The sequence below is a fragment of the Tauraco erythrolophus genome, chromosome 2 (genome assembly GCF_009769465.1).
Source record: "Tauraco erythrolophus isolate bTauEry1 chromosome 2, bTauEry1.pri, whole genome shotgun sequence".
NCBI classification, from domain to species: Eukaryota; Metazoa; Chordata; class Aves; order Musophagiformes; family Musophagidae; genus Tauraco; species Tauraco erythrolophus.
Genome location: NC_141466.1, coordinates 119794078 through 119820799, shown reverse-complemented (window position 1 = coordinate 119820799; position 26722 = coordinate 119794078). Strand labels below are relative to the sequence as shown.

General features: G+C 54.2%; 1 protein-coding gene across 4 annotated transcripts; it reads right to left on the bottom strand.

Annotated features, from left to right (window-relative positions):
• Nucleotides 1-49: 49 nt before the first annotated feature.
• KLC4 (kinesin light chain 4) lies at nucleotides 50-26722 on the bottom strand. 4 transcript variants are annotated; one of them, XM_086631809.1, is made up of 16 exons: nucleotides 26648-26722; nucleotides 15499-15765; nucleotides 15072-15302; nucleotides 14627-14705; nucleotides 14312-14537; nucleotides 13902-13989; nucleotides 13407-13508; nucleotides 12908-13081; nucleotides 12650-12749; nucleotides 12047-12099; nucleotides 9196-9263; nucleotides 8996-9104; nucleotides 8073-8195; nucleotides 1166-1290; nucleotides 986-1043; nucleotides 50-481 (listed from the first exon to the last, which is right to left on the bottom strand). In XM_086631809.1, the coding sequence occupies exons 2-16, from the start codon at nucleotides 15745-15747 to the stop codon at nucleotides 392-394; spliced, it is 1875 nt and encodes a 624-aa protein (XP_086487935.1). In that variant the 5' UTR covers nucleotides 15748-15765; nucleotides 26648-26722; the 3' UTR covers nucleotides 50-391. The 4 variants fall into 4 exon arrangements, with proteins under 4 accessions (XP_086487935.1, XP_086487934.1, XP_086487933.1 ...); XM_086631808.1 differs by lacking the exon at nucleotides 26648-26722 and adding an exon at nucleotides 24737-24812 and having other exon boundaries at nucleotides 8046-8195; XM_086631807.1 differs by having other exon boundaries at nucleotides 51-481; nucleotides 8046-8195.

Genomic DNA, 26722 nt, shown 5'->3' with positions numbered 1-26722 from the left:
CAACGCGGGGTGCACCACCGCACGGCCGCCCCCGCTCCTCCCTCGCCGCAGCTGGGGCAGGGAAGCTGCCGCGCTCCCCCCAGACTGGCACTGCGACCTGGCTGACGTGTGCGAGTGGTGCCGAGCGTTCTGCCACCCAAGCTGCCAGGCCCGGCGGTGCAGCTGCGGAGCGTGCGTGCAGGCTGCGGTTCCCGAACTAGCTACGGCCTCCCGGGGCCTGCGGACCGCCCTGGGGCCGCGGGTGGGATAGGCAGACAAGTGGCACAAGAGCCGCCGATGGGGGAAACGGAGCAGTTGAGGTGGGCAGGGTGCTGGGTGCTGCGGCATGCAGCACAAAGCTGTGATGTGCCGGCAGCAGAGGGGCTGGATGCCAGGGGCACCTGCAGGCGGGTCAGTTGGAGGAGAGCAGGGAGCTGTGGGAGGACAGGTCCATGCTGCTGGCGCTGAGGCCTCTACTCTCTGCACGAAGGCCTTGGGTGCCCTGGAAAATATATTGCCCATGAGGACCAGTACCTGCAATCCACACCCATGCCCACAAAGCTGCCAGCCCACCTCCTGCACCCCTTGCCTTGTGAGTCAGGACTCCCCCAGTGCTGTTGTCGGTCACATTAGGTACCACCTCTGCCCTTCTGCGGCTGGAGGGTTTGCTGAGCTCAGCAGGCAGGGAGGTGGTTACTTGGAAGCAATACCTCCAGTTTTGGAGCTATGATCTCAGAAGAGGGGCTGTGTAGCTGCCCAGGGGGTGCAGTGAGGGCACTGGCCCAGGCTACCCCTTGGGAAAATAGAGTAGCTCCAGCACCACACAGCAGCAGAGTACATCTGCATAGATAAACACCTCTGGTGGAGTCTCAAGCTCCACATGTGTGGCCTACTGTGCCCCTCACCGCCTGCATCACTGGCCACAGCCCCCATAGCCAGCTGTGGCCACATAGCCCCACCCCAGCACCCACTGCTGCACCAGCCCTGTCGCCCACCCAGTGCTTACCTCAAACGAAGCATCGCTAGACTTGTGCAGGTAATTTAACGATGCAGCTCGTTTCATGCTACGAGAAAGCAGAGGAGAGCAGGTGTGATCTTCTTGTGCCTGGCCAGACCTCGACCCCCAAGGTGGCAGGTCCTGCACCTGCCCTGCACCCAGCCTGGCCCTCACAGCCCTAGTCCCTACCTGGTGTTCCTGGGCTCCAGGGGACCATTGCCCTGCAGTTTCTTGACCAACATCTCACTGCTCCTCCGTAACACATCCCGGATTTTCCCCAGGGAGCTGCTGCGCTGGAGGGTGCCACTGCCATCCTGGACATAGAGACACAAGCCAGGGCGACGACTGAGCAGCACTGATCAGGCTCTGGCATGCTGCAAACGAGTAGCCAGACTGGGCTTGGCTCCAAACACCCTCTTGCCCGCTTGTGCTGAGGATTTAGCCCTGGCCCAGTGCAGGCTTACTGCTCACTACATGGCTGCCCCTCACCCTGGTTCTCCACTGGATACGATGACCTTGGAGTCCAGGACTCCCACCACCATGGCCTGGCTCATGTCCTACTCAGTGCAAGCGTAACACCCAGCCAGGCTACTGACCGGCACCAGATGACCAGTACAAATGGCACTGGCATCCTCACAGTCCTGCTCAAACATGCCATAGCTCCATCACCTGTGACAGCTCAGGCAACAGCTACCAAGGAGGTCCCAGTGGCCAGGGAAGCACCAAGCCTCAAGCTTGGGAGTACTTTTGTCAGGCCAGCACATGCTGCCAGGACATTTGTTTCAAAGACTCCCTACTCATTTGCTGCTATCTGGAGAATATCCTTCCACTTCCCCCTTCTATGCCATTGCTATTTCTCCTCTCCATCCACCACTCATCCTGATGCACATCCTGGTCCTGCATGCCAGGCCTACAGTCTCACTCATGTCAGACAAGACCAGTCCTACATGCACACACAGCCCTGTCTCACCTCTAATACCCCTGAGACGATTAGCTTTGAGCCTGCTGAGCAATTCAGGCAGCTCTGTTTGGGATGTATTCATCTGGCTCCACCAGCACTGTGTTGCCAAGCAGATACCACTCTACTTGGCCCCTGAACTTTAGCTGTGCCCAGCCCTGATAGCTGCCCCAGGGTGGCACTGCAGTGTTTTCTTTACAGCTGCCTGCTTTTTCCAAAGACCAAAACCAGCCCTAAGTCTTGTTCCCTAGCCCATTTCCTCCCACATGCCCCTAGAAGTGCTCAGTACTCAGAAAGGCACTCTCAGCCCTTGACAGGCTCTAGCCCATCCTGTGTTTAGCTCCACATGCATGCAAGGCACATGCTGCCAGCATGACACCACCTCGTGCCACTGTGCCATCAGGGCACCAAGCTTTTCCCCTGCAGCCAGACATGCTCATTACACAAGGCTGTAGCACCGCTGCTGATGTGTGCTCTGATGGCCTGATAACAGCAGTCCTCCCTGTTCCTGATCCCAATGGCCTCTGGGACATCAGAGCAGAAGAAATGGAGATAAAGCAACCTCAAAAGCCCTTTGCTCCTTACGAGGATGCCTGAACCCCTTTGTACCATTTCAAATGACCAAAGTGCCCTGTGGCCCAGGCTGGCAGCAGCAGTTATCCCAGGACTGTCCATGCAGCTCTGTAGGTAAGTAAGGTCTCTGCCTTAGGCCAGTCACCCCCTTGTACTGACCCCTACGGGTTATGGCCCTGGGGAAGCCTTTTCAATACTTCCCTGCTCTGGTTACCCAAAGCTGACCCAGACTAGACCCCTCTCCAACAGCTGAACAGGAATTTTCCTACAGCGAACCTCTATCCTGGCATTCATCTCATCCCTTCTTGGATAAGCCAAGTGCATTGAATCTCTTCACTTTCTCCTCAGGATGAAGGGTTTCCAAACTGGGTGCCATGTGCTGTTGCTGCAAGGGACTCACTCACCAGGAATGCAGAGAGTACCAAAAGCATTACCAAGATAAACAATTCAACTCCTGCACCAGGCATCCTGGGCACGTTGTTTTGGAGGAGCTGGTCATCAGTATGTGGCACTAGCAAAGACAGGGGTGGGGTGTCTTTTGCCTTAGCACCAGACTTGCACTTGGTCACCACCTTCCCTGCAGGGTACTTCCAACAGGCACTGTTCCTTTTGCGAGGGCACACAAGCCAGGGGTGGAGAAGGGAACACAGATGGGGCAGGGGAGCGGAACCATGGTACGAGGGCAGCAGGATCCAGCCAGGAAGTATGCTCTGGGGTCAGGGAGGATGGAGTCACATTTTCTCAGCTGCAGTGATGCAGACTGACTGCAGACCAACACCAGAACCAAATGCTGCTGCATGCTGGGTTAAAAATAGCCTCCCTTCTCTCCCCACTCCCTTTTTTTGTAGGGTTATTTTTAGCTCAGAACATTTATGGGGCTTGGTTTACCACAGAGCCCTCATCCCATTGCACCCACCAGGATGAGAGGACTCAAAGAAACAAAGAAGCAGCTCCACCACCAAGCTGCTCTGCACTGCATGCTCCCACTCTGCCTGCTGCATGGATGCAGAGGACTTGGGCAGGATTTGGCAGCATGTGGAGCTCAGCACTGAGGGACACAATGGGGCACTTCTCTGGCTAATGGAAACACCTGTTGGGGAAGGCCCAAGCTCAGATGCCCCAGAGCAGCCCTGCCACACACAGCTACAGAGCTGAGGTTAGTAGCAACCCCAGTTTGGAGGTTAGGGAGAGGCACAGTGGAGCTGAGTCTCTCATCTCCAATGTTCAGCCTAGGAGAGGTGCCCTGGGGGCAGCATATCCCTCTGCACAGACACAGACACCAAGCAACCCCACACTTGCTCCAGCAGCATTTGAATCCGTCACCCCAGGGCTGACCGACGCTGGCCTACAGAGTGTGGAAAGAAGCACAGGGCAGCAGTTCGGGTCTGTCTACCTTTAATCAGAGGTATGGTTGTTACAGCACCAGGTCTAGGATGTGGCAAAGCATAGGGGCAGGTGGCACTGAGGCCTGAATGCACCTTGCACTGGGGACTCACCACTCTCCAGGAGCATGGAGCAGCGCGGGGAGAGAGAGGCAGGCAAGGCGCAGCCCTAGACCACTCAGCCGTGGGCTCCACACTCCCTTGATCCTGAGGACAAACATCCTTTCAGCAAGCACAAGCTCCCAGGAGAGCAGCATGCATGTGCCCTATGGCCTCTGCACCACCACAGGAAAGCCAGGCCCAGACAGACATGAGCACATTTTGTATCACAACCTGCCAGATGACTAGCGTAAGAGAAAACTATCTAGCTAAATAAATAGGGGAGCCAGGGGGATGGCCTGCGCTGGCCTCTGGGCTCTGTCCTGCTCGCTGCAGCCTCCCCAGCTTTCTTCCCAGGTAGGAGGGCCAGGGAGGTTTGTTTCCTCCAGGAGGTGGGATGAGGGTGTGCACCCAAGGGCGTGAGGCCCAAGGTAGCAGTGGTCTGGCACTGGGAAACACACCCTTTCTCAGCAGTGACCAACAGCACCAGACTCTGTGCAGGCTTGGAGTGCTGTCAGAGGCATCGTGCCACTCCCATCCATGGCCAGGGTCAGCACTGTCTCCTTGGCAGTGACAGGGTACTGATTTCCCACGCACTTGGCTAGGGACAACCAGACAAGGAGTCACAGCCCCAGGAACCACAACTGGCAAGCCACATCCTGTGTTCAAGAATTGCCCTTCTCTATGAGCAACCTGTCCCATTCTCCTGTGAAAATCTCCCTCCAGCCATCCCATCTGCCCCCACATGCTCAGAGCACCCCAAGCCCCAGCTCTTCCTTTCCTCCTATCCTTCTTTGCACCTCCTTTTTCTCCCAACCACTCTGCTCCAAACCAGCGAATTCCCCATCTTGGCCACTTCTAATGGCCTAGGGCCCGGCCCCTTGCAGAAAAGCTCTGCTTTCTTCTTACCCTCCCCCTGACTCCAAGGAACTGCAAATAGCTTCACCCTCACCTCTCCCTCTCCCAGCAGCCACACCTGGGGACCCTGAAGCAACGGGGACCTGCTTCACCTCTTAATGCCATCTCGGAAGGAACTCAGCTACAGCATCAGGTCAGGAGGTTGCAATCAAACTGCTTGTCCTGGCAGGTCCTTGTTTCATGCACAGCCCGTGGCTGTCACCCCATCACCTCATCTTGGATGTACAGTAGCTATGGGTCACCCCACATATCTGTGCCCCTGCAGGGAGAGCCACATGCTGCCCCTGGATTGCGGAGCTCAGCAGGGTGGAGAGCAAGACAAGCACTACTCTGTGCTGCAGGAAGAACCCAGCTCACCGGTGGCCAGCGCAGGTTTTCTACAGGGCACTAACATCAGCTAAGCCTACGGGGAAGAAAGTAACTGGGCACACAACTGCCCTGCTAAGGCCAAGCCTCTCTGTCCTAAACAGCCTCCCATCGTCATGACTCCGTCCTGGCCTCTGCAGAGATGGAGGGAACAAGCTAGGAGGGTTGAGGATGTCTATTGACGGTGGAGTCGGCACGCCTGGAGCAAAGACAATCCTCCGCAGGCGTGGTCCCCAGGGATGTGCAAGAGCAGGCTGGGGGTGGGGGACACGCAAGGGGACGGTGGGCCCATCGCCCTGGCCTGGGGGAGCAGGCAGCTCCTCGCAGATTCTTCCTGCTCTTGCTGGCCACGGGACTGGAGCTGGGCCACGTGGCCAGGGACTCCTCTGCAGGCGTCGCGGTGCCCTCGCGCACCGGGAGGGTTGGGGGACTGGCGTGGAGTTCTTGCCGAGGAAGGAGGGATGGTGTGGAGGAAAAGTCGGAGGATACAACACAAACATCCAGGTGATTGCGGTGGAGGGGAAAGAGGGAGTCTCGGGAGGCATTTAAGCCTAGTGCACAGAGAGGAGAGAGACACAATTGACAAGGCCGTGAGGTTGTAGGCCACCCAAGGAGCAGCTGGGGCAGGGCCCAGGCTGCATGCAGAGACAACAGGCCACGTCTGGGCAGGGAGGAAGTCTTGTGAGGCTGAAACTTTGCCAGAGTGCTGAAGCAGGCTGGCAGGAACAGCTAGCTCAGGGAGGAATGGTCTGGACCTCCTGCTCTGAGGGGTCCCTGCTCCTGCCCCTTGGACATGGGGTGCCCGTAAAGGCCTTGGTGCCACTGAGCTGGTGCCACCCCTGCTCTCATTGCCCAGACCCTGGCTCTCCCAGCTTAATTACCTGGGCAGCAAGTAGCTCATTCAGGCCCTATGGTGCTTCCAGAGCAACCCTTGGCAGCAGGGCAAAGAGGTTACTGGCACCCCGGGTGCTCCCATGGCCCTGCCTACAGCAGCTAACAGCTAAGGCATAGCAGCATGTCCAAGGTCTCTAGACCAGCACAGGGAATAACTGGCTGTGACAGACAGGAGCAGCGGGAGCTGTCTGAGCCTTCTGTTCGGGGGAGCTGCAGCCCAGTGCAGGGCTGCTGACTGGGGAGAGGAGGCTAGCCATATATGCAGCAGGCTGGAAAAAGCACCAAGCATCATGTGGCAGCAGCTGTGTCCCCTAGGGTGCTGGGCTAACCCTCACACCATCTATCTACAGCTGGCTGGGCCTGGCAAGCCCTGCCAAGCCCCCTGCGGAAGGGTCATAGGAGCAGGGACTATCCCCCTTGGCTAGGTCATGCTGCGGAAGAGGGTGGCGTTGCCTGCTTGCCTTGCGATGATCAGCTTGGAGACCGTCAGGAAGGTTTCCCAGACCACCACCTGTGTGCAAAGTGATTACCCAACACCAACCACAGCCAGGAGAAACAGCAGAGAGACACCAGCTGGCACAGGGATCAGGTAATCCTAAACCAAACCTGCAGCCTTGCCTCTGCACTTGTCTAGCCCTTCCATTAACAGGGAGCGCAAGCGCCTAAGGTTGGTGCCTTGCCAAGGCTAGGACCCTCTTCACTCCTGATGCCAAGAGCTGGGACAGGGGATGGCCCTGCATCTGGCAAAGTTGCCGGGTCCCCTCAAAGCTCTGCTCCCAGGTCTCCTCAAGCCACCTCCTTGGTACAATCCACAATCAAGAGAGCCAGCAGGCTGCAGGCTTGGGTGTTGAGGGGCTGTCATGGCAACATGGAAGAGGAAGAAGGAAGAGAGGGAGCTCATGCAGGTGGGGATAGAGTTGAGCCAGGTAGGGAAGGGTTAGTGACAGCAGATGTGAGGTTGGAGCAAAGGACTCTGTGTGCCTATTGTGTCACCTATGGCAGGCTGCAACACTATGTTTTCAACTAGAGTTTGCAGGAGGAACGGTAAGCGTTAACAGCTCTAGCAGCCCTTGAGCCAAGCACCCACCAGCACCATGCTCGCTTGCCTGTTCTCCATCCTCCTCCTCCTTGCAGAAGACGAAAGGCATCTGTCCCAGACCTGGACTGCTACCTTCCTCCAAACTCAGCACTAGTGACCAAAGCTGCCTCTCAGTCTCAGAGTAAGCCTAGATAGGCTGAGGTCACCCTGTCTGTGCCTCAGCTAACACCAGCCTCTTTTGCCACCACCAGTCAGCCTAGCCTGGCATCCCACAGAGACCTGCCTTTTACCACCTCTACTTGGCCAGAGCCCACGGAGGGCATGCGACCAGGAGAGGGGAACAGCAAAGATGCTGGCTGCAGACTATTCCCGTGTCCTGCATTCACTCAGCCACAGACACACCAGGAACATACACACACGACCCTCCCCAGGCTCAGCATCACCTGTGGCACAGTGCAGGACAGCCGGCCAAGTTGCTCGCAGAGGCTGTGTGGGCCCGAGATGGGGCCAATGCTCTCAGCCAGGGCCTCAAGAGGGGAGCAGCAGGGAGAGATGTTAATAAGGTTGCAAGGCTAAGATTAGGGGTGGACCAGGACCAGCTCATGCTGTGCATTGCCCCTGGAAGCAGGAGCTCTCAATTGGGGATACCTGGCCAGGCCCAGGCACGCACCTTTGTGGGCCAGCTGGCTCATGCCAAGAAAGAGGGGAAGGAAGTGTGCAGGGAACAAATGGAGGCAGACAAGGATGCCACGACAGGCCACGCGGGGACAGCCCTGAGCCAGGCTGTCCCTTCCCTCTGGCAGCCGGCTGAGGCCATTCTTGATGGTGTCTTGTACTTACCCCGCTCCATTCCACGCCCATACTCACTTCTTCGCTACCATCAGTGGCATTCTCGTACTTGACGCTGCCCCCCAGGCTCCGACGTCTCTCTGTGCCGTTGCCCTCCTTCAGGATCTCCACCACCTTCGTCTGGTTGATCGGGTCAATGCCCTGCAAGTAGAAAGGGATAAGGAAGCACCACGTTTTGCTCTTCTGTGTTCTTTCTGTCTAGTGATCTGCTGTGCCATCACTGCGCTTGGTCCTGGCCCCTCTCTTGGCCATTGTCCCATCACAGCCAAAACTCTCCAGTACAAGAAGGATGGAGCCAAATGGCATCCTGGTCTTAGCAGTCCCTGTTTGGCTTCCCAGCTCAGTGAGCCCTGACCAAGCCATAAACCACCCTGAGGGACAAGGGCTTGCTACCCCAAAGCTGACAGCTTTTTTCCTTCACATTTTGGTGTGTGAAGGTTTCTGCTGTCCTTCAGTCTTTGTGCTAGCTGCTTATAGCTCCTGCTCTATTATTTGAGGATTGAGAGGAGTTTAGGATGAGAGGTACTCTAAGAAATTCCTAGTGCATTCCCTGGATAAAAAAAAATTAGCGGGAAGAAAACAACCCAGCGAGTGCCGATTTCCTCAGTAACTGACAAAGCCCAGTAACCTGCCCTTATCCAGCTGCAGTATTACCACACTCAAAAAGCCATGCTTTCTTCCCCACATGTACACATGCTGACATCTGCTCCACCCATGCACACATGCACAGCCCCACACATACACACACGTGTGTATCCCTGCACAAACACAAGCCCAACCATCAAGGTGCTCTGGTGTCGTGGGAATGTAAACCAAGGACATCAGAGGCTGCAAGGCTTAGGGGAGTCCCTCACCACACCCCAAGCCAAATGCTGTGCCATGACCTGCCACCCCAAGCCCCACAAAACCTGCCCCATTAGGGAAGGTCCCTCTGGGGTTACCTGCCGCCGAGAGCGAACTGCACACTCCTCCAAGGTCTCAGCTGCCTCTAGCTTCCCCTGGCGTCGGTACAGCGCACCCAGGTTCCTCAGAGTGGTGTTCACAGTCGGGCTGTAGCAATAGATGGAAGTGGGAATAGATGTAAGGGAGCCCTGGGGCCACTCTCTCCAGAGCCCACAGCTGCCCATGATCCACCTCTTACCTGCTAACCTTACAGGCCTTGTACCAGCCGCCATACTCAGCGTAGGGAGCACTGTCTCTGTGCTTGCTCTATAGGGTGAGGAGAGATGAGAACTGTTAGCCCTGCACCTACTGTTGTTCTCTGGCCTGTGCTCTCCCACTGGGTACCAGTGTCGGGCCCCACGCTGCAGCCCCACACCACTCCAGCCTTTGGAAACACAACATGCAAACACAGTGATGAAGCCCAGCACATTCCTAGAGGGAAAGCTAAAAGCCTATTTGCTGCAACGGATTTGGGCCACAAGCAGAAGTGATGTCCCCACCCCAGCAAGAAACATAATCCCATTTCCTTGCCCCTTCCATGGTACCAAAGGCAGCAGGGAGAACATAGCCCATCCTCACAGCACTCTGGAGGACACAACACCCCACTCTCTCCAGCATGCAAAAGGGAGACAAAAAAAACTCCAACCAACAAAAACCTCATAGGCATGCCAGGCAGCATGGGCACTAAATCCCCTTAACTATGGCTAGCAAAGGGATCAGCCAGGCACATCCAAGCCTTCTGCCTGCAAGGCCAGGCCTGCCCCACAGCAGCTCAGCCCAGCAGGCTGTCTCCTCTCCATGCTCGGTCTTTGCACTCCAAAGCTGGCCAGCTGGCCCTGCCACAGCCAGGAGCAAAGAGGCTGCTGGCCAGAGCAACAGGAGGAGAAGCAGAGCTTGATGCTCAAGAAGAGAGATCTAGGGCCAGGAAAACCCACTCCGCAGGGCACTAGCTGCTACCCAGCATTGCCCTGGGTCAGTAGGGACCATGGCACCTGGACAGGAATCATCACTGCTGCACTCTACAGCTGCCTGTCCACACACTGTGCACCCAGGTGCATGGCAAGCACTTGGGGGTGTGCCATGTCCCTGGCTCCACACCCACAGGACACATGGGCTGGGCAGGAAGCACCCCACTCAGCCCCAAACCCAGTAGGGCTGCTCTCACCAAGAAGGTGCAGGGGGCCACTGCTCCACAGCAGGAGTTTCCTTCTGGCAGGGGTTCTAGCCCGGAACAAACTGGCTTCACAGGGACCATTTTTCTTACTTACACAGCAGTTCTCAGATCTTTACCCCACATGCTGGAGCCTGCCTGAGCCATAGGCACATGTGGGTTTCCTTGCACTACAGCCTGCACAGCCTGGGCAGGCCCCAGGGACAGGAGAGCTCAGGACTCCAAACATCCCTGAAGCTTGCATAGAGGCAGCCCTAAGAGGGTGGCTGAATCCAAGGGGAAAGGTATCAAATTCCCCGGGGCAGAAAGAGCCTCGAAGGCCAGGGCTGCCAGCTGTGCCCAAGGCCCTCCTGCTGGCACTAGCTGGCCTTCCCCTGCTGCCACTGAGAGCACAGGGAAAGAAGGGTGAGGAAAAAAAAAAATAAAAGAAGTGAAGCTCTGCAACAGAGGTTTGATGCTTTTTAATAGGAGATGTGGAAACACAGCACAAAGCAGAGCACAGCAGCCCCAGCTCCTGGGCCAGCAGTACAAGCAGGTTTGTGGTTACCACCAGCTGGCTGGGAAGGCCATGCCAGTCATGCTGTGCCATGGGACATGGACGCAGCTGCCCTGGGGACAGGAGCCCCAGGGGCAGGGAAGGAGGCTTAGCCCTTGCCACAGGCTATAACACAAATCTCACTCCAACTGTAGCTCCCTGAGCCTGTTCTCTCACCCTGTAGCAAAGCTTGTGTTATCTGGAGCGTAGCTTCACATTATATCTACTTTTGTTCTCCAAAGATACCATCAGAGGTGCCTCAGTCTCAGAGGGGACAAGGGGAGCCTGGTCTCTACTCCCAAGTTTGATTTCTCCTGCATAGGAAAGCGCCACAGCAAGTGTAGTCTCTTTGCAGCAGAGCCTCCGTAGGGCAGCAACCAGAGCAGTGCAAGGTGGAGCCGAGCACTGCCCTGCACTGGGGGCCACACAGAGGGGTTCAAGGAGAAGACACAGCATGCTGGCAGGAGACAGCTGCTAGTGCCCTGCTCTTGGAATCACTAAGCCAAGCCTGCCAGCCTGCTGTCTGAATCCATGTAGGGAAGAGGCCTGCTCTGAGGGCAAAGGAAAAGGAGAGAGAGTGTCTGTGCCCACTGCAGCTACAGGAATAGACCATAGCCCTTCATTCTGCTGCTTCACCCACCTGCCAAAAAGCAGGTGAGGTCTTAGACCTGGGAAAAAGAGAGACAGGACTCTGCTGCATTTATCAGCTGAGCAAAAAGCAGGGCCTGAGCAACAGGAGCAACAGCTTCTTGGCCTCTTGGCCTCGTCCGAGGCAAGCACAACCCATGTCTGTCCTCTTTCAGAGGCCTGCTAGGACATAGAACAGCTAGGGCCTGCCCTGTGCAGAGATCATTTTCAGGAGGTTTGGCTCCATTTCCTAAGCAAGGTGACAGCAGCAGTTTCTTCTCGACCTCCGTTTTTCCTCAGGCAACCTTAGGACTGCTTCAGAAGCGGGTTGTGCACTGGGTACTAGCAGCAGTTTGGAACAGAGTGCCAAGGCCCTGCAGCACAACCCTCTGCCATCCACCATCGTCCATAATCTGTGTGCCCTAGAGGGATTACTAGATCAAAGAGAGAGCATGCAGCCACCATTGAGAGGCTGAACAACCTTCTGCCTCAGGAACAGCATCAAGCTCTGCGAAGGGCCTTCCTTCTCTGCTGCCCCAACGAGCAGCCATGCTCTCTTCCCACTCTCCAGACCTCTCCTGGCCTTCATCAGTGGCCATGGCAGCTCTTCAGATTGCAGGAAGGAGGGTCTGGCTGTGATAAGAAAGGAGAACTGGATCTCCTTCCCCTCCCAAGGCTCTTGCTGCTATCAACAGGAAGCACCACCAGCTCACTCACCTTGCTCATCTCTTCTCTCTCCTCTGCATGCATCCAGATGGGCTTGTGTTCATCTGCGTGGGGAAGAATGCAAGACACCTTCGCTCACCACCTCACCCTGTTGCTCTGCTACTTCCACTGGGGCTCTGCCTCCTGTACAGTCCAGCACTCTGTCCCCGGAGCCAGCAGCTCACCAGAGGGAAGTGACAAGACTTCCAGATCCCCCTGGTCCCTGGGCCAGAGCCCTGAGAAAGGCAACCCACATTGCAAGGGCAGGGCAGGGGAAGGAAGGGAAAGGTCCTCCCATGGGGGAATACCTGTGCCAGGTGTACAGGAGGAACTTCAGCCTATGCCTGGGAACAATTGTGCCACATTCTCCTTTCTAGCCACAACTATTCCCAACCCGGTAAAGACTGACAGCCAGAGCTCTCCAAGACCCCTTCTAAGAGAAGAGGTGGAGCAGTATAACACACTAGAATGGCAGTGTCTCAAGGGCTGCCCAACAGGGACTCTGCAAGACATCCCATCTTGGATAGGATACCAGAACCAGCCAAGCCTAGGCTGAGAGCCATGAGACCGCACTGCTCACCCTTCCCCAGCCCCAACAGCTTCTGCTGTACGAACCATCGACAGAGCCAAACTCCTTCACATGAGCACGGGTGAGGATCTCCTTATACAGCACCTCTGCATCTTTGTATTTGCCTTGCTTCAGGTAACAGGAGGCCTGCAACCAAGAAAATGGCTCCAGCCCCACTGGACAACACAGATTAACTCTGCCCCCCCTCTTGTAGGTATCTCTCTCCTTCTTCAAGGACCAGGCAATGCTCACCTTTCCCATGGCACCACTCCCCATCCCCACATGGCCATTCCCCAGGGTCTCACCAGGTTGTTCTTGGTCTTGGCCACATTGGGGTCATCAGGACCTAGGCAGCTCTCGTAGATCTCCAGGGCCCGGCAGTAATAGTACTCTACCTCATCATACTTGCCCTGGTTCTGGCACAGCAGGGCTAGATTATTCAGCTGCTTGGCCACATCAGGATGGTCTTTGCCTAAGACCTGGGTAAACAAAAGAAGAGAAGCCACAAAAAGTCAACACTTAAAGACTGCAGTGGACTCCTGGAGTTGGTAAACACTCTAGTCCCTCCAGGACATGCTTATGTCAAACAGGAGCCAAGGACTAGGGAGGTAAAGAGGAGAAATCCCAGCTTCCACCTCCTGGCAGGTCTCTCCAAGGCTGCAAACACTGGAGAGACAGGAAAGGCGGTGGCAGAATCAGCAGCTGAAGAGACTAGGTAGGTCCTGGATCTCCCAGGTGCAGTGAGGTAACAGGGGAAAACCCTTAGAGAGAGCTGGAAGGAAGGGGAGCATGGGAGACCAGTACCTTCTCACGGATCTCCAGGGCTCGCTTACACAGTGGCTCTGCTTCTTTGTACTTCCCTCTCTTGCCATAGAGAACAGCCAGATTGTTCAAAGTTGCTGCCACCTGAAGAGACATAAGCTTCTCTGTGAAACAAAAGCAGAACCCAATGGGACCAAACAAGAGGTGCAACCAGCAGTAGCAGTGACTGTCCCATTTCCTTCATGCCTGCAGTACAGATGTTTCTGAAGATAAGGAGGTCCAGAGGCAGATGGCTACCCTGCCTACATTGCAGGATCCAGGAGAAGCCACCTCCTGACACGCTAGACTGAATAAGACAGAACGAAATATTGAAGCAGTAAAATGGAGCCCCATACCATGTGAACAGCGCTCTCCACATCAGAGAGCACACTGCTGTCCCTTGGCAGTCTGGCTGCAGACACACCATAAGGGCACCGTTCTAGCCCCAGCAGCACCCACAGGCCAAGGGAAGTGGCTGAAAGAGGAGGAGACACTCACTGCTGGATGGTCTTTGCCCAGGGTCTTCTCACGGATGGAAAGAGCATCATTCAAGAGGTGTGCTGCCTCTTTGTATTTATTCTGATCTCTGCAGTACAAAGGCAACCAGTTATTTGGGATTTGGACACCACAGCCCATGGCAAGCAGAACTGTGAACAACACACACATCCTCGTTCTGCACACATCCAGCCCCCACAGCCCTTTCATTTCTCCATTCCTCCCTACCTTAGTCACTCCCTAGTTATATCAGGGAGTTTGGCAGTCCAAACGCCTCATCTGTGCCAAAACCTTTTTGAAAGGCAAACCACTGGAAGCTGGGGGAGCTCTCTGTCACCAGAATGCACTGCCCTGGTAAACGGGAGAGGCAGAAAGCTCTCCTGGCCCAGCCCTGCTCTCCCCATCATGCTCACCTGTACACTAGTGCCAGGATGTTGAGCATGGTGGCCACATCAGGGTGATCATGGCCTGATGTCTTCTCCAGGTCCTCCAGTGCCTGCTTGCAGAGCGGCACAGCCACCTCATAGCGTCCCTGTGAGGCATACTGGATGACAAGGTTGTGGAGGGTGCGCAAGCGTGCGGGAATCTCATAGCCTCCCTGCTGGGCAGCTGCCACTGCACTGCTGTGCTGGTGGGGCACTGCAGGCACAGACAAATAAACATGGGCACAGTTGGCACAGCAGGCTTGAGCAGAGACAGCCAGCAAGCGTGCATGAGCAAACACTTACATCCAGGACCATGCTCCTCCTCCTCATTCGGGAACAGATCATCCAGAGAGTCCTTGGTGGAGTCGCCCTCCTTCTCCTCCTGAGAGGATGGGAATCACAATACGCATCGGTTCTCAGAGGAGACAGCAGCGGTCTCAGCTGAGTCAGCTGCCAATCTCTCTCTGCTGCAGCCCACCAACACCCTCAATTTCCCCTGTTGTCTCTGCCACCATCTTCCCTTCATTCAACAAAACTAAAAGCCAAATTTCCCCAGCACACCCTGGCATGCTACTCTATGTTCTTCCAGGGACCCTGCCCCATGCATGCTCCCTTTAGTTAGAGACATTGCTGTGCACAGTAGCTGGGAAGGGGAAAAATCCAGGTCAATGTTATCACACCTAGGCAATCCTGCCGGTTCAACCTCTCCCACCCTCGAAGGTAGCTGCTAGAGAGGAAAAGGGCATACCGAGGGTGAGACATCCTCATCATACTTCTTCAGCTGGTTCATGAACTCAAGGTGTTTCTTCTCCTCCTCCAGCTGAGCCACTGTTTGTTCACTGCGCTGCAGCTTCTGCTGGGTGTTAGCAAGCTCGTCGCGCAGCCACTGGTTCTCCTGACACAGCCTCCGCACCTGAGCACGTAGCTTCTGCTTCTCTGACTCCACAGCATTCAGATGGTTGGACAATGCCATCATCACCTTGTTAAGAGTTTCAGTCAGTAACTACCACAATCTTGTATCTCCCTCACATGCATGCTTATGGCCCAACCTCACGGTCACGTTGGCCTTCTACACACAACCCTTTGCTGCCCCTGCAGCTTATGGGAAATGGCCACATGCCCGCCTTCCCCTGTCTATCCTGGGTAACACCTAGTGGGGAACCCATCACTCTCACCTGAGCTTCTCCAAGCCCCAGTTCAATCATCTCCACTGACTTGCGGAGCAGGTTGGATTTCTCATGCACAAGATTGGCTTCTTCATCTTTCTTCAGGCACTTGATGGTCTCCAGCAAGCTGTGCAGGATGGAGTTGTGTTCATTCTTGAGTGCCTCCAGCCCTTGCATCACCAGCTTGGTGTTGGAAATTATCTCCTCTTGGCTCAGCTTGTCCAGCTTCTCCTCCCTTGGGTACACCATGGTGGACATAGCCCTGCTCCTGCAGCCCTACAGAGAGGGAGAGAGAGAGAGAATCTGAGTGCCTCAGTGCTGTTTCAGAGATCCACAACCAGACACAAGCATCATAGCCTCCTTCAAGCAGCCAGAGACAGTGTTCAACTGGTTGTCCACGCTAAGCCCTTCCCCTTCATCTTCCTCTCTCACTTTGGCAGGACACAGCTGTCAGGGCACGTGTCTCTGCTTTTGTGGCATGGAGTGCTGGCAACCAGTGTGGGTGGCACACGTGGACAGCAGACAAAAAGACCAGAATCAGTGCTAACCTCTAACACCCTCACGCTCCCAGCACCAAGAAAGCTGATTTAGCTTCCATTTAAGAGCAGAGAGATTTGTAGTTGGCAGCTGGGGTTGCAAGGCGTATGCCTCCTGCCCACAGACCACTGATGCAAGGAGGCTGTCAGAGCTCAACACCACTTCCAACTGCAGAAGAACGGGAATAGAAAGTGGAGGGATGGCAGCTCAAAGCTTTCTGCTTTCTCAATGGAAAAAAAAAAAAATCTCCTGGAAGAGCATCTCTCAGACAGGAAGGCATCAGTGGCCTTACTGGGCAGAACAAAAAATTCCCTGTCCAGAAGAGCACACCCTGACAATCCCAGCTCCAGCACAGGGTGGACATCGTGGTGACAAAGGACATAACATCGCAAGCATGACCTGAATCAGCCTGTGTGGGAAAGCTTACATACACCAACTGCTACAGTTACACTACTGTAACCCTTGTGTGGGTGTCAGCTTGAAACACTAACAGCTTTTCCAGCCTCATTTGCCCTGCTGCCAGCCCAAGGACTCCTCAGGATAGCTTAAAGACTCTGTACTTCTACCATTCCCCCAGATATACAACAGGAGAGTACTGAGCTACTACTGCCTTTGCACAGGGACACCAAGCACTACAACCCACGACGTTAGCGTGGCTGCAAGATCCCTGCATAGAAAATCCAGGAGCTAAGGAAAGACAGCAGGCCAGAGGGCAAGAGACATAAGAAGCAGGCAAGACTCCTTATGGCAGGTTGACAGTGCCCTGGACACTCCACGACTTCCTCATCTAACCCACTCTCAGCTTCTCCCCCAGCCGTTCCTCCTGCAGGGCCACCCCAGCAGCCTCTTCACATTACTCAGCGATGGCAGAAGAGCCACCACCCACCTTGCAGTTGGTTGCTGCTGCAATGCCTTGCACCAGCAGCACCTGCCCAGCCACACCACCTTTGCGCCCAGAGCTGGCAGGAGGCACAGCAGCCTCAGCACCCAGGGCCCTGCTGGCCAGAAGCTGGCCAAACACCCAGGCGCTCTGCCAGAGGAGGTGGGGGCAGAGCTGTCAACAGATTTGTCTTTGTCCTCCTGCAGGACCCACCTCCGCAGGTTCGAGCTCTTTGTTCAGCAGCAGCCTTGTGCCTGGTTTACTGAGCGAGTGGAAATGCTGCCCCTGGTACAGGAACAGAGAGAGCAGAGCTCTTCATCTTGGCAGGGCTCCTTTCTTCCCCAGCTGTGCCCTCTACCCAGGGGGGCTCAGGACAATCCCCCAGCTCAGCTACCACCATCCCTGCCCAGGAGTGGGCCCTGAGAGGTCCAGCTTCTTCCTCACTGCAGCACTGAAAGTGAAGATGGCGAACAGTGCTGGGGCAGTTACTATAAGTACACACATCAGATTGCACCCACCCATTTCCACCTCTTTAGCCACACTCTTCCAGAAGTTCCTTGAGTTTTTTATAGGCCTGAGCTCTCCTCTCAGCTTCTCTTCAGTTTCTGTTCCAGTGATGCGCATCCATCCCTCATGAAGGCCAGCAGACTCTCAACACACAGCAGAGATCTTACTGAACATCACCAGGGCAGAAACACTTCATATTTCTTGAAGACTGGGTTCCTGTTCATACCTTTGAGCAAGACCAGAGTCTGCCCCCACCTACCCAAGAGTCACAATGCTGACTTCACATTCACTTCATGATCCAGCACCAACCCTGAGCCATACTTCACTATATTCTTTGCTTTTGAGTATCTGCCATGGTCCACATGCAGTTATCCTGTGCATTGTGCATTTTACACTGAAAAGTCTCATCTAGACCATGATGTTTCCCAGTTTGCTTTAGAGAGAAGAAATGAAAAACCAGCTCCAGAAAAAGCCCAAAAGGATGCCAGCGCTGCCACATCTGGCAAAGCACTGTTGCCCTGTGCCAAAGTGGGTTCAGAAAGTCTCTCAGAAAGGCTCAACAGGCACTTACCTGCTTCCACAAAAGCCAAGGTAACAACTGCTAAAGGGTGAAATGGCCCCAACACTGGTCTCAACTCATAGAGAAACACAGCCCCAGACTCAGAAACAGGGAAATCGAGAGCCCTCTGGAGCACAGGCAATGCTTGGGACACAAGGAAATCCCTCAGGAGCAGCCTCATACCCAGCATACAACAAAATCAGAGCTGTCCTAAGGCGCACACAGCTGTGCAGCACAAGTGCCTCTTCATCTGTCCCTCTGCGTACTGGGTCAGCTGTGAAATGCTGAAAGTTTTTGTGGAAGCATTACTTAACATCCATTCAGAGATCTTGCTGCCATCTTTAAAATGTACAATACAAACACAATGGGAAGAAGAACATGTTACAAATCATGACAAAAAGCCACCAGAGCTTACACCTTGCTAGGTAATAGAGTCAGACAAGACCCAGATCCATAGAAAATCAGCCTCATTAATTCCACTGTTCACAGAACACTCCTCAACTGAGAAATCACTGAGCTGTGTATTAAAACACCAGTGCCTCTACTCCAGCAACATCCTGTCTTTCTTCGGCCCTTCCAGCAGAAAAAGCTTCAAGCATTTCACAGCCCCCACAATCAACTTGTTTTTCAGAACTGTAAAAATTTCAGACAGAGAAGGGAAAATAATCTAGGCATCCTGACCCACAGCACATCAGACTCATCCTACTCTGCAACTATATCCACAGATCCTCAGAACATACCAACACAGGCTCCTCTTCTTTCACTGGCTGTGCAAACATCTCTACAGAACTCTGGTCTTTCACCCCTGGGATGGCATCCTAGAAGCACAGCTCTGCTAGGTGCCAACATGCTTCCAGTGTTCAAGGGTGGATAGGGGATTGTCCAGGCTGGACACAGGGTGCAAAACCTGAGAACAGTGCACGGGCTGTTCAGTTCAAAGTACCAACAAGAAAACAAAGACAAGACTGGAGAGAAGTCACTTAAACACTGCTATCTTTTGCACAGCAAATAAAACCAACAAACACTGGTAGGAGACAGCTTATTATCCTCCAAAGTGACACTTGTTCCCTACAGAGCCTTATTTCTAGCTCTCCCCAGTGCTGGCAGGTCTACACTCAGTGCCCAGCCCTCCAGAGAGGAAACATACTCTATGGCAACCAAAGCCAAGGTCAGGCAGGCTGAGGCTGCTGTATAAGCACTCCTACTCCCACACATTCAGTAAATGGCACTGAGTGTCCTTTATTCAGACAGAAAAGGCATTCAGAAGTTCCTGCAGAGAGAAGAGGAGACGCCATCATTTGCCTTTGGCAGGGGGAGATTCAGACTGCAATAGGAAGAATGATTTTTCCAGTGAGTTCCTCGGGAGCTGGAGAGCTCAGCTCCTAGTTTATCCTGCTGCATTCCTCTTGGCTCTGCGGGTGTCACAGCTCAGGTGTCCATCAGCATGTTTCTGCTCTAGTTGACATGTCTTCCCTATTTACAGTGAGCTGCTAGAATAGCCTGGCTTTCTGGCAACACCCATCTCATCTCTCCTCCCCTGCTCCCATTTGGAGAAGTGCTGCAGGAAGACAGGGAAGGAACATGCATACACTGAGGTTTGTGGCAGTTGCAGCAATCAGCTGGGAATCCACTAACTAGCACATTCTGCCAGGCAGAAACCTTCCTCCTGTATTCAAGTATGTAACCCGGAAATCACTGAGCATCAGCAATTTCACTAGCCCACTTTTCTGCCTCTGAAAACTGCTCCCACATGCAAGAGCTGTAAGAGGAAAGAGCTGGAAGCTTCACTGCTTATATCTTAAACTCACAACAGTTGCCACAACAGAAACAAGGATGCCACACTGAATGGGTCCAAGGGAAGCTTAAAGCTTAGGTTACAATGCCTAATGCTAGAAGACTACAGAGAGCAAAGAAAATAAGCACCAGGGAAATCAGGAGTCAACTACAATAGGACAGAGACTTCAGGTCTACATATGCCTCCACAAATACAGTTCACTTCACTGACTCCCTACATGTCCCTAGAGCAAGTATATGTGAGACACAGGGTACCATCAAACTCGCACAAGCGATACTGTCAAGACAATAATTGCTGCTTCCTTCAAACTGCAGGTGGCTGACAGTACTTTCTGTGTAGAAGTGGGCACGGATTTTTAGCAGCAAATTCTTCAGTAGGAGAAGGTGATTTAAGGATATGGTATTTGCAGACAACAACTGGGTTCTGGAAAAAAGCTTCCTGTGGAAAAGAGTAAGTCTGACCCATAGCAAGAATGGGTGAACACATTTGGGAGACAAATAGAGATAGTAGCACTTAGAAATGGAAACACAGGGCTTAAAGTCTTATTTTCACAATAATTATCCCAGTCTCATGCTGTGAGACATGCTTTTTCTACCTGGAGAAACAGTAAGGTTATGTATTTGGAAAGCAAAACAACTTGATAAAAGCAAGGAGGTATGGGGTTTTTTTCCCCTTGGACCTCTGCCAGCTCATTATAGTTAAACAACAGAATAAAGGGTCTCTGAAAAGATTGGTTGACCTCCAACGAAGCTACGAGTTTGCCAATATACAGCTGAATCTCCACTCTTAAGGAATACTGCAACAAAACTTAGACCTAATACCTTGGATGCTAAAATATAAAATGAAATCAGTAAAAAGCAAACATAGTGCCAAGGTTGCAACCATTGCAGACACTGTGTCATAAGCACAAGTTTTCTCCTTATTTTGATACCATAGTGTCAGAAAACAAACAGAGACTGTAGGAGACTACAGGTAGCTGCACAGAGCCTCTGAGGCTTCCACTGCACAGCCAGGACATATTGACACTGCCAGGAAACTTGCACACTGCCACGACACTGCCAGAAGAGCCACTGTGCTTCAAGATCACCATCCCAGGCCACCTGCAACAGAGCCACAGAAAAGGGATGAACTGGTGCACATCCGACATTTCCAGAGCTGCTCCAGTATGGGTAAAACAAGAAATATCAGCTCTGTATGGTGTCCAAGAACTTCACAGCTAAGAGCAGCTGCACACACACGTTAAGGCTTTAAAAACAAAGGCAAGAGAAGGATGTATTGCAAATGAAGGGACAGATGGGTGTGCAATCAGCTTCAGAGTAACACTAAGAACTGCAAGATGAATAAGAGCCAGAAAGTAGAGAGCAAATGCTGGACTCTTACAAGTAAGAACTGGTGGAATAACTGCAGTATACAGCTCCACCATGTGATATGTGTCTGCTGAGGTTCACGTGAGATTCAGAGCAGGAACGATGCTCTGTGATGCTTGTTACCACTGCCAGAAATGCCTGGTACATCTCGTGCTCCCTTAGAGCCACTAAGAACATACAAAGAGCAGATCAGTCAGGGGTCAGTACCCTGGGAGTTCATATTCAGCACATCTCTGAGCTGCAATCCCAAAGCCAAAAGATGTCACTCAAACTCTGACGTGCATGAGGTCCTCTGTCACCATTTGTCTCTGGCTCATGAGTTTCTCCACCCTACTACCAAAACAGGGGACACCTAGAGCCCCACCTTTTGCTCAAAGTTCTGTCCCAACTCCAGCCTACAGCCTGGCCCTTTCTTGCACTGCAGGCAGTCCAGAGAGTCAAACCAACACACAGATGACCTCAAGTACCACTGATAAGAGTGTGGCTGTTGTATCACTTGGAAGGGATGTCTAGATGTCTCTTGGAGGCCTCCGGTCCATCCCCTCACTCAAAGCAGGTATCTGATCAGGTATCTGTGTCTAGTCAAGGGTTGAGTATCTCATCTCCCACAGTGGAGATCCCACAAGCTCTTCAGACTCCTGTCCCATGGCTTAACCATCCTCATGTGGGAGGGGAGAAAAACCAAAAAAAAAATTCCTCATCTGAATTCCTTAGATAAACTCCTTATTACATTTGCTGAACATCACTTCAGGACAAAGGGGCCAGGCACCACAGCACTACAAACTGACCCTAGGCCCAGAGGAAGGGAATGCAGCACACATCTCCTTTTCAGCAAGGTCCCACGGGGAGAGGGTCCCTCTAAGAGCGAGAGAGGCAATGCAATCCACCTCCAGCAGCAGAGCAGCGAGTGGAGGCAAGGAGCTGTCTCACCCACATTCTCCCACGCCCAAAACTCAGGACTCTCCTTAGCATGCAGGCATCCCCTCACATGGTTTTAAAGTCAATCTCCAAGCCCAGAAAGGCTTCACCTAGCCAGTTCCCCAAGCTTTAGAGTCATGCATAACTCAGTACAAGTTGACTGTGCTGTTGGAAACAGCCCAGCCCTTCCCATCCCCTGGACGGGCATCAAGGCCAGGATTGCTTCTTTCAGCAGCAGCTGACACATGCCAGCTCTAGCTGAGTGTGAAGCTCCAGGGATTTCTCTAGATCCCGGAAGGTCTGCGCTGGGAAAGCCTGTGCTAACCAGCAGGCTGCAAGAGCCCCAGGGGCTTTGAACAAGGACTAAGGAACTAGATTTGTAGCTCAAGTGGAAGGGCTCTGTGGAAAGAAGATACGAGGCTCCTTTCAGTACTAAAAACACTCCTCTCAGCTTCAGCTCCCCACCACCTACAATTTCTAACAGAAAACACTTCATAGCATAACCTTCCTGAAACCTAGAGCAAGGTAGTGGTAAGCTGGCTTTACAGGGACTCAGCTACAGTGACTCAGGTTCACATCACTACAGAAAGGACCCAGGAGCTCCCCATTCCCTTCTTGCTTTCCAGCCCACAGCTAGAAAAGGTAAGTGGAGAGCTGCTAGGGTTTGTTCTGATTGACCAAAGCAAGCAATTCCTGTTACCAAAGCAGGATCCAATTCCAATAAGCATATATGCCTGATGAAGACAGAGGAGATGGCCTGGTTGGCTTTGTATCAGATCACTCATTCCTTTCAAGAACAGAAAGCTCTTACTCCTTTCATTCATTAGCAATCAAAGAATACAGACATTGGAGGAAACAAGGGTTAAAAAAACCCCAACAGAACAATTAACCAAACAAAACAGCACCTACATATGCTATTAGCAAAAGCCATTTTGCTCTTTATTGCAGTTCATGCTGTTTACAACCCCAGCTGGCCAGGGAAACATGCACCTTTCAGCAGGCCATTGGAACTAGAATAGCAGACTTCACCACCCCTACCAGCAAGCTTGTGCTAGCACCTCCAGATCAGCTGATAAGTCCTTGTTTTTAAACTCTTGCTCATGTCTGCAGCAGCTCACCAAATCCATTCTGCATCTGCTGTGCCTAGGACTACAGTGGAAAAACATTAAAACCTGTTTCCAGGCTAGCAGAGACAAAAGCTAAGCAGCTGGAATGAAGCCAGGACAAGCATCTCTTCCTAGCTTCAGAATCTGATTGGGAGTCTCGCTCTATAAAAGACAGAGTGAGAGCCATTACCTTGCCCTGACAGCATGATGTAGTATTGAAGCAGGCAGAATAATTCCCAGGAGCCAGTACCTCTGCAGGTATCTGTCTAATGTGAGAGCTATGCACTGTACGTGCCTCAGGAGTACAGGAGATGGCCAGGATGCAGCTAGGACCAGTAAGCGTCCTGGAGCCACTCTGTGTACCCTGAAGGGCTCTGGAGTGCCCACACTCCCTCTACGGTGTACCTGGGGCAGCTGCAAAGACAAGCTGACTACAGGCTGCAAGACTGAGCTAACATCTCCAGAAGCAAACAGGTCTTGTAAATCGTAACAGGGCATCCGAATCCACAGAGACAAAGTTCTACCAGCATAATAAGCAAAGGATCTGTTTTACCTCTGGCTCTCCCAAACAGCTGGAGTCCTTTGAGGAGTTACATGGCTCTTTCCTAGCAAATCAAGCGTTTATCCAGTAACTCTGCCACAGTCAAATTTTTGCCACATGTCCTTTGTGCCCTGAGAGCCATTTTGGTATTTGGGGTTAGTGCTGTTCCAACCTGGACATTCCTCCAAAACAGCAGATGAGAGAACACGCTCTTCCTGCTCCTTCTGCCAACTACAGCAAAGCTCAGCCATGTTTATTTACCCTGTGTCTGAGCTGGCCAGATCTTTGACCCGATGTGTGCTGAACACCACCCTCCTCCCACAGAGGCAGGGACAGGTGCTTTCCATCTCTCCACGGTGGCGTTGGAGACAGGAGACCAAGGGCACTAGAGGAGACCTTAGCATGGAGCCACAAGAGAGTGCCAAATGCCAGCTATGCAACACACAGCGAAGCCTTCGGTTACTGGTAATGTGCCGCTGCCTCCTACTATTGTGCAAATTTCTCCCAGCTGCTTGGCAAGAGCATTCTGCTGACACGCCATCCCCCAGCCCTTCGTCAGACACCTCCTCCCAGCCGCATCCTTTCCCTCCCAGAAGCTTATCAGCAATTGCCCCCTTGCCCCCCTGCCTTTGGTAGGGTGCACCTCTATTTCACAATAGCTTAGTAAGCAGTTTATTATTAAAAGGAGGAAGGTTTGGGAGGAAACAAGATTCTGAAAGTTTGAGAGCCATTACTGTGTGCTAGGAGCTGCCTCCGTCATTGTTTCTCCGGCTTTGTCTGGCAGCAGGAGGCACACCCGCTGCGTATCCTTGGGACACGCAAGCCAGAGAAACCCCTTCATCCCTCCTCAATATCACCACAGAGAAATTCTGTGCCCACCTGGCTAACTGTAAGCTTCCCAAGCAGAAGAGTTTTCATCAGCTCTGCCCGAAATTGCACTTCAAAACGGTCCTTTGTTAGAGGACGGCTGGGCACCTTGCCCATCTCAGTCACTGGATGGGAATCTTTCCCCACCCCGCACAGAAGAGGAGCAGTACCTGGCTGCCTGCAGTGGCTTGTCCAGCGTTGGCACTCCCGGAGGCCCCAGTACCGCAGAGAAGGCAGCCTCCGCAGCGATGCACAGCTCCCACGGCATCTGCCGCGCTGCCCTCCGGTTCTAGCAGAAGCGCAGGCACCAGGCGCTCGGCAGCCAACCACACTGCAGCAGGGGGAGGGGAGGAGATGCAGCCGAGCTCCAGAAACAGGATGCTCTCCTGGGAGCGCAGAAAGCGGCACCCATACCAAGCCCTGGGCTCCCTCCTCAAGGACCAAGTGGAGCACCAAGGAGCAGGGCAGAGCCCCCAAGCTGCCATCGCATCCTGCCCAAGGGGCTCTAGCCCACCATCAAGCTCCTTTTGGATGGCCAAAGTCACCCCCACCCTGCACCCTCCATCCTACACTCAATCTTGCAGCGAAAGGTTTTATATCCTGTTTGGTATCATCCTCACCTGTGCCCTCACTGCTGCCCCATCTCAGCCCCTAGAGACAAGCAGGTAGAGCTGCAGAGAACCCTCTAGCTGTGTGATCGCTATTGCTGTGCCTGCAAAAACGACCAGATACAGGACAAGATCTCTGGGAGTCCTACTGCATCAGCACTGCGCAGTGCAGAGCTGGGCCTGGCGCCACCTGGAAGCGTGCGTTTGATCTCTAGATCCTTTATGCAGAGAGAGGATAAGCACCACAGCATCCAATGCAGCCAGCGGATTGTTGCTACAATGTGCCATCCACAATAACACGCAACTTTCATGGTGCTCTCTACAGTGCTTCGTGAGCCTCTGGAGGCATGCTGTCCCCGACTACCTACATCTGCCCAAGCCAGTGCTTCATCTGGATTCCTATTCCTCCTCGCAGGTTCCCCCAGAGAGGGAAGGGCTTCAGGTGTTCCAGGAGGGAGCCCAGGCATTACGACACATAGGCTTTCTTCCCTCATCTCACAACACATGCGTTTTCACTAAAGCATCTTATTGCTCTCCCTTCCCTAGTTGTGGAGAGCAAACTTAGTTGGCTACAGTAGGGTTAAAGAAAATCCACACAAGTTACATAGCAGAAGGGCAAACATGTATTATTTATCTTACACTGAAAGCCATTCCTGGCAGCGAAGACGCAGCCTAATTATAGAACATCGAATCCCACAGCCCACAGCACCCTGGAAACAGCCATGACTGGGACTCCAGGCGGTGCCACCGTTGTCACGAACACACGCCTCCCTCGGGGGCTCCCGGCCTGCCAGCCGTCCGTGCGAGGCGGGCGGCAGCTCCGGCAGCTGGCCGCGCCTGCACGGAGGCTGACCGCACAGGAGCCGGTGCTGCCGAGGGGGCAGGAGCCGGCGGGGCACCCCGCGCCAAGGGCCCGCCCTGGTGCCGGGTCCCGCCGGCCGCGGGGCACGCCTCGCCGGCTCCAAAGTCCACAGAATCAGCGCCCGCACCGCCGACCTCGCCGCCGGGCGAGAGCGCGTCCCGACCGGCAGCATTACCGCGGCCCGCCGGTTCTAGGCACGGCGGTCCCGGGCCGGGCGCTGCCCCGCTCCCCCGGCGGCCAGGGCGCGCCGCGGCTCCCGCGTCCCGTCGTCTCCGAGCTCAGCCCCGCCACGGGGGCCTCCTCCGCGGGGGCCCCGCTGCTCGCGACGGGCGCCGCCCCAGGAAGGCCGCGCAGCTCCGGCCAGCGTTGCCCGGGGCCCGCGCGCCCTGTCCCCCCGCCATCCGCCGGGCCAGGGCCGTGCTCCCCCCACGGTGCGGGGGCCGCCCAGACCCACGCCAAGGCGAACGACCACACTCCCGCGGGCCCCGCGCGGCAGCCAGTCAGCCGGCCGCCAGGGACACGGACCGGCCACGCCGCCTGCCCTCGGCGGCCGGAGAAACGACAAAGCCCCCGGGCGCCGCAGCCCCACTCGGCACCCCCGCCCGTCCGACCTGCTTGTCGCGAGGCCTCGGTGACCGCCGACGGCACAGTCTCTGCCCCGGTCCTCGTCACAGTCGCGATCGCGG

Excerpts from the sequence above, each read along its gene's own strand:
- KLC4 (XM_086631807.1), bottom strand. The coding sequence starts at position 15,747 with ATGTCCACCATGGTGTACCCAAGGGAGGAGAAGCTGGACAAGCTGAGC. Across the intron at positions 9,264-12,046 it reads AGAGAGAAGAGATGAGCAAG|AGCAAGCACAGAGACAGTGC; the intron begins GTGAGTGAGCTG and ends CTCACCCTATAG. Across the intron at positions 8,196-8,995 it reads CAGTTCGCTCTCGGCGGCAG|GGCATTGACCCGATCAACCA; the intron begins GTAACCCCAGAG and ends TTCTACTTGCAG.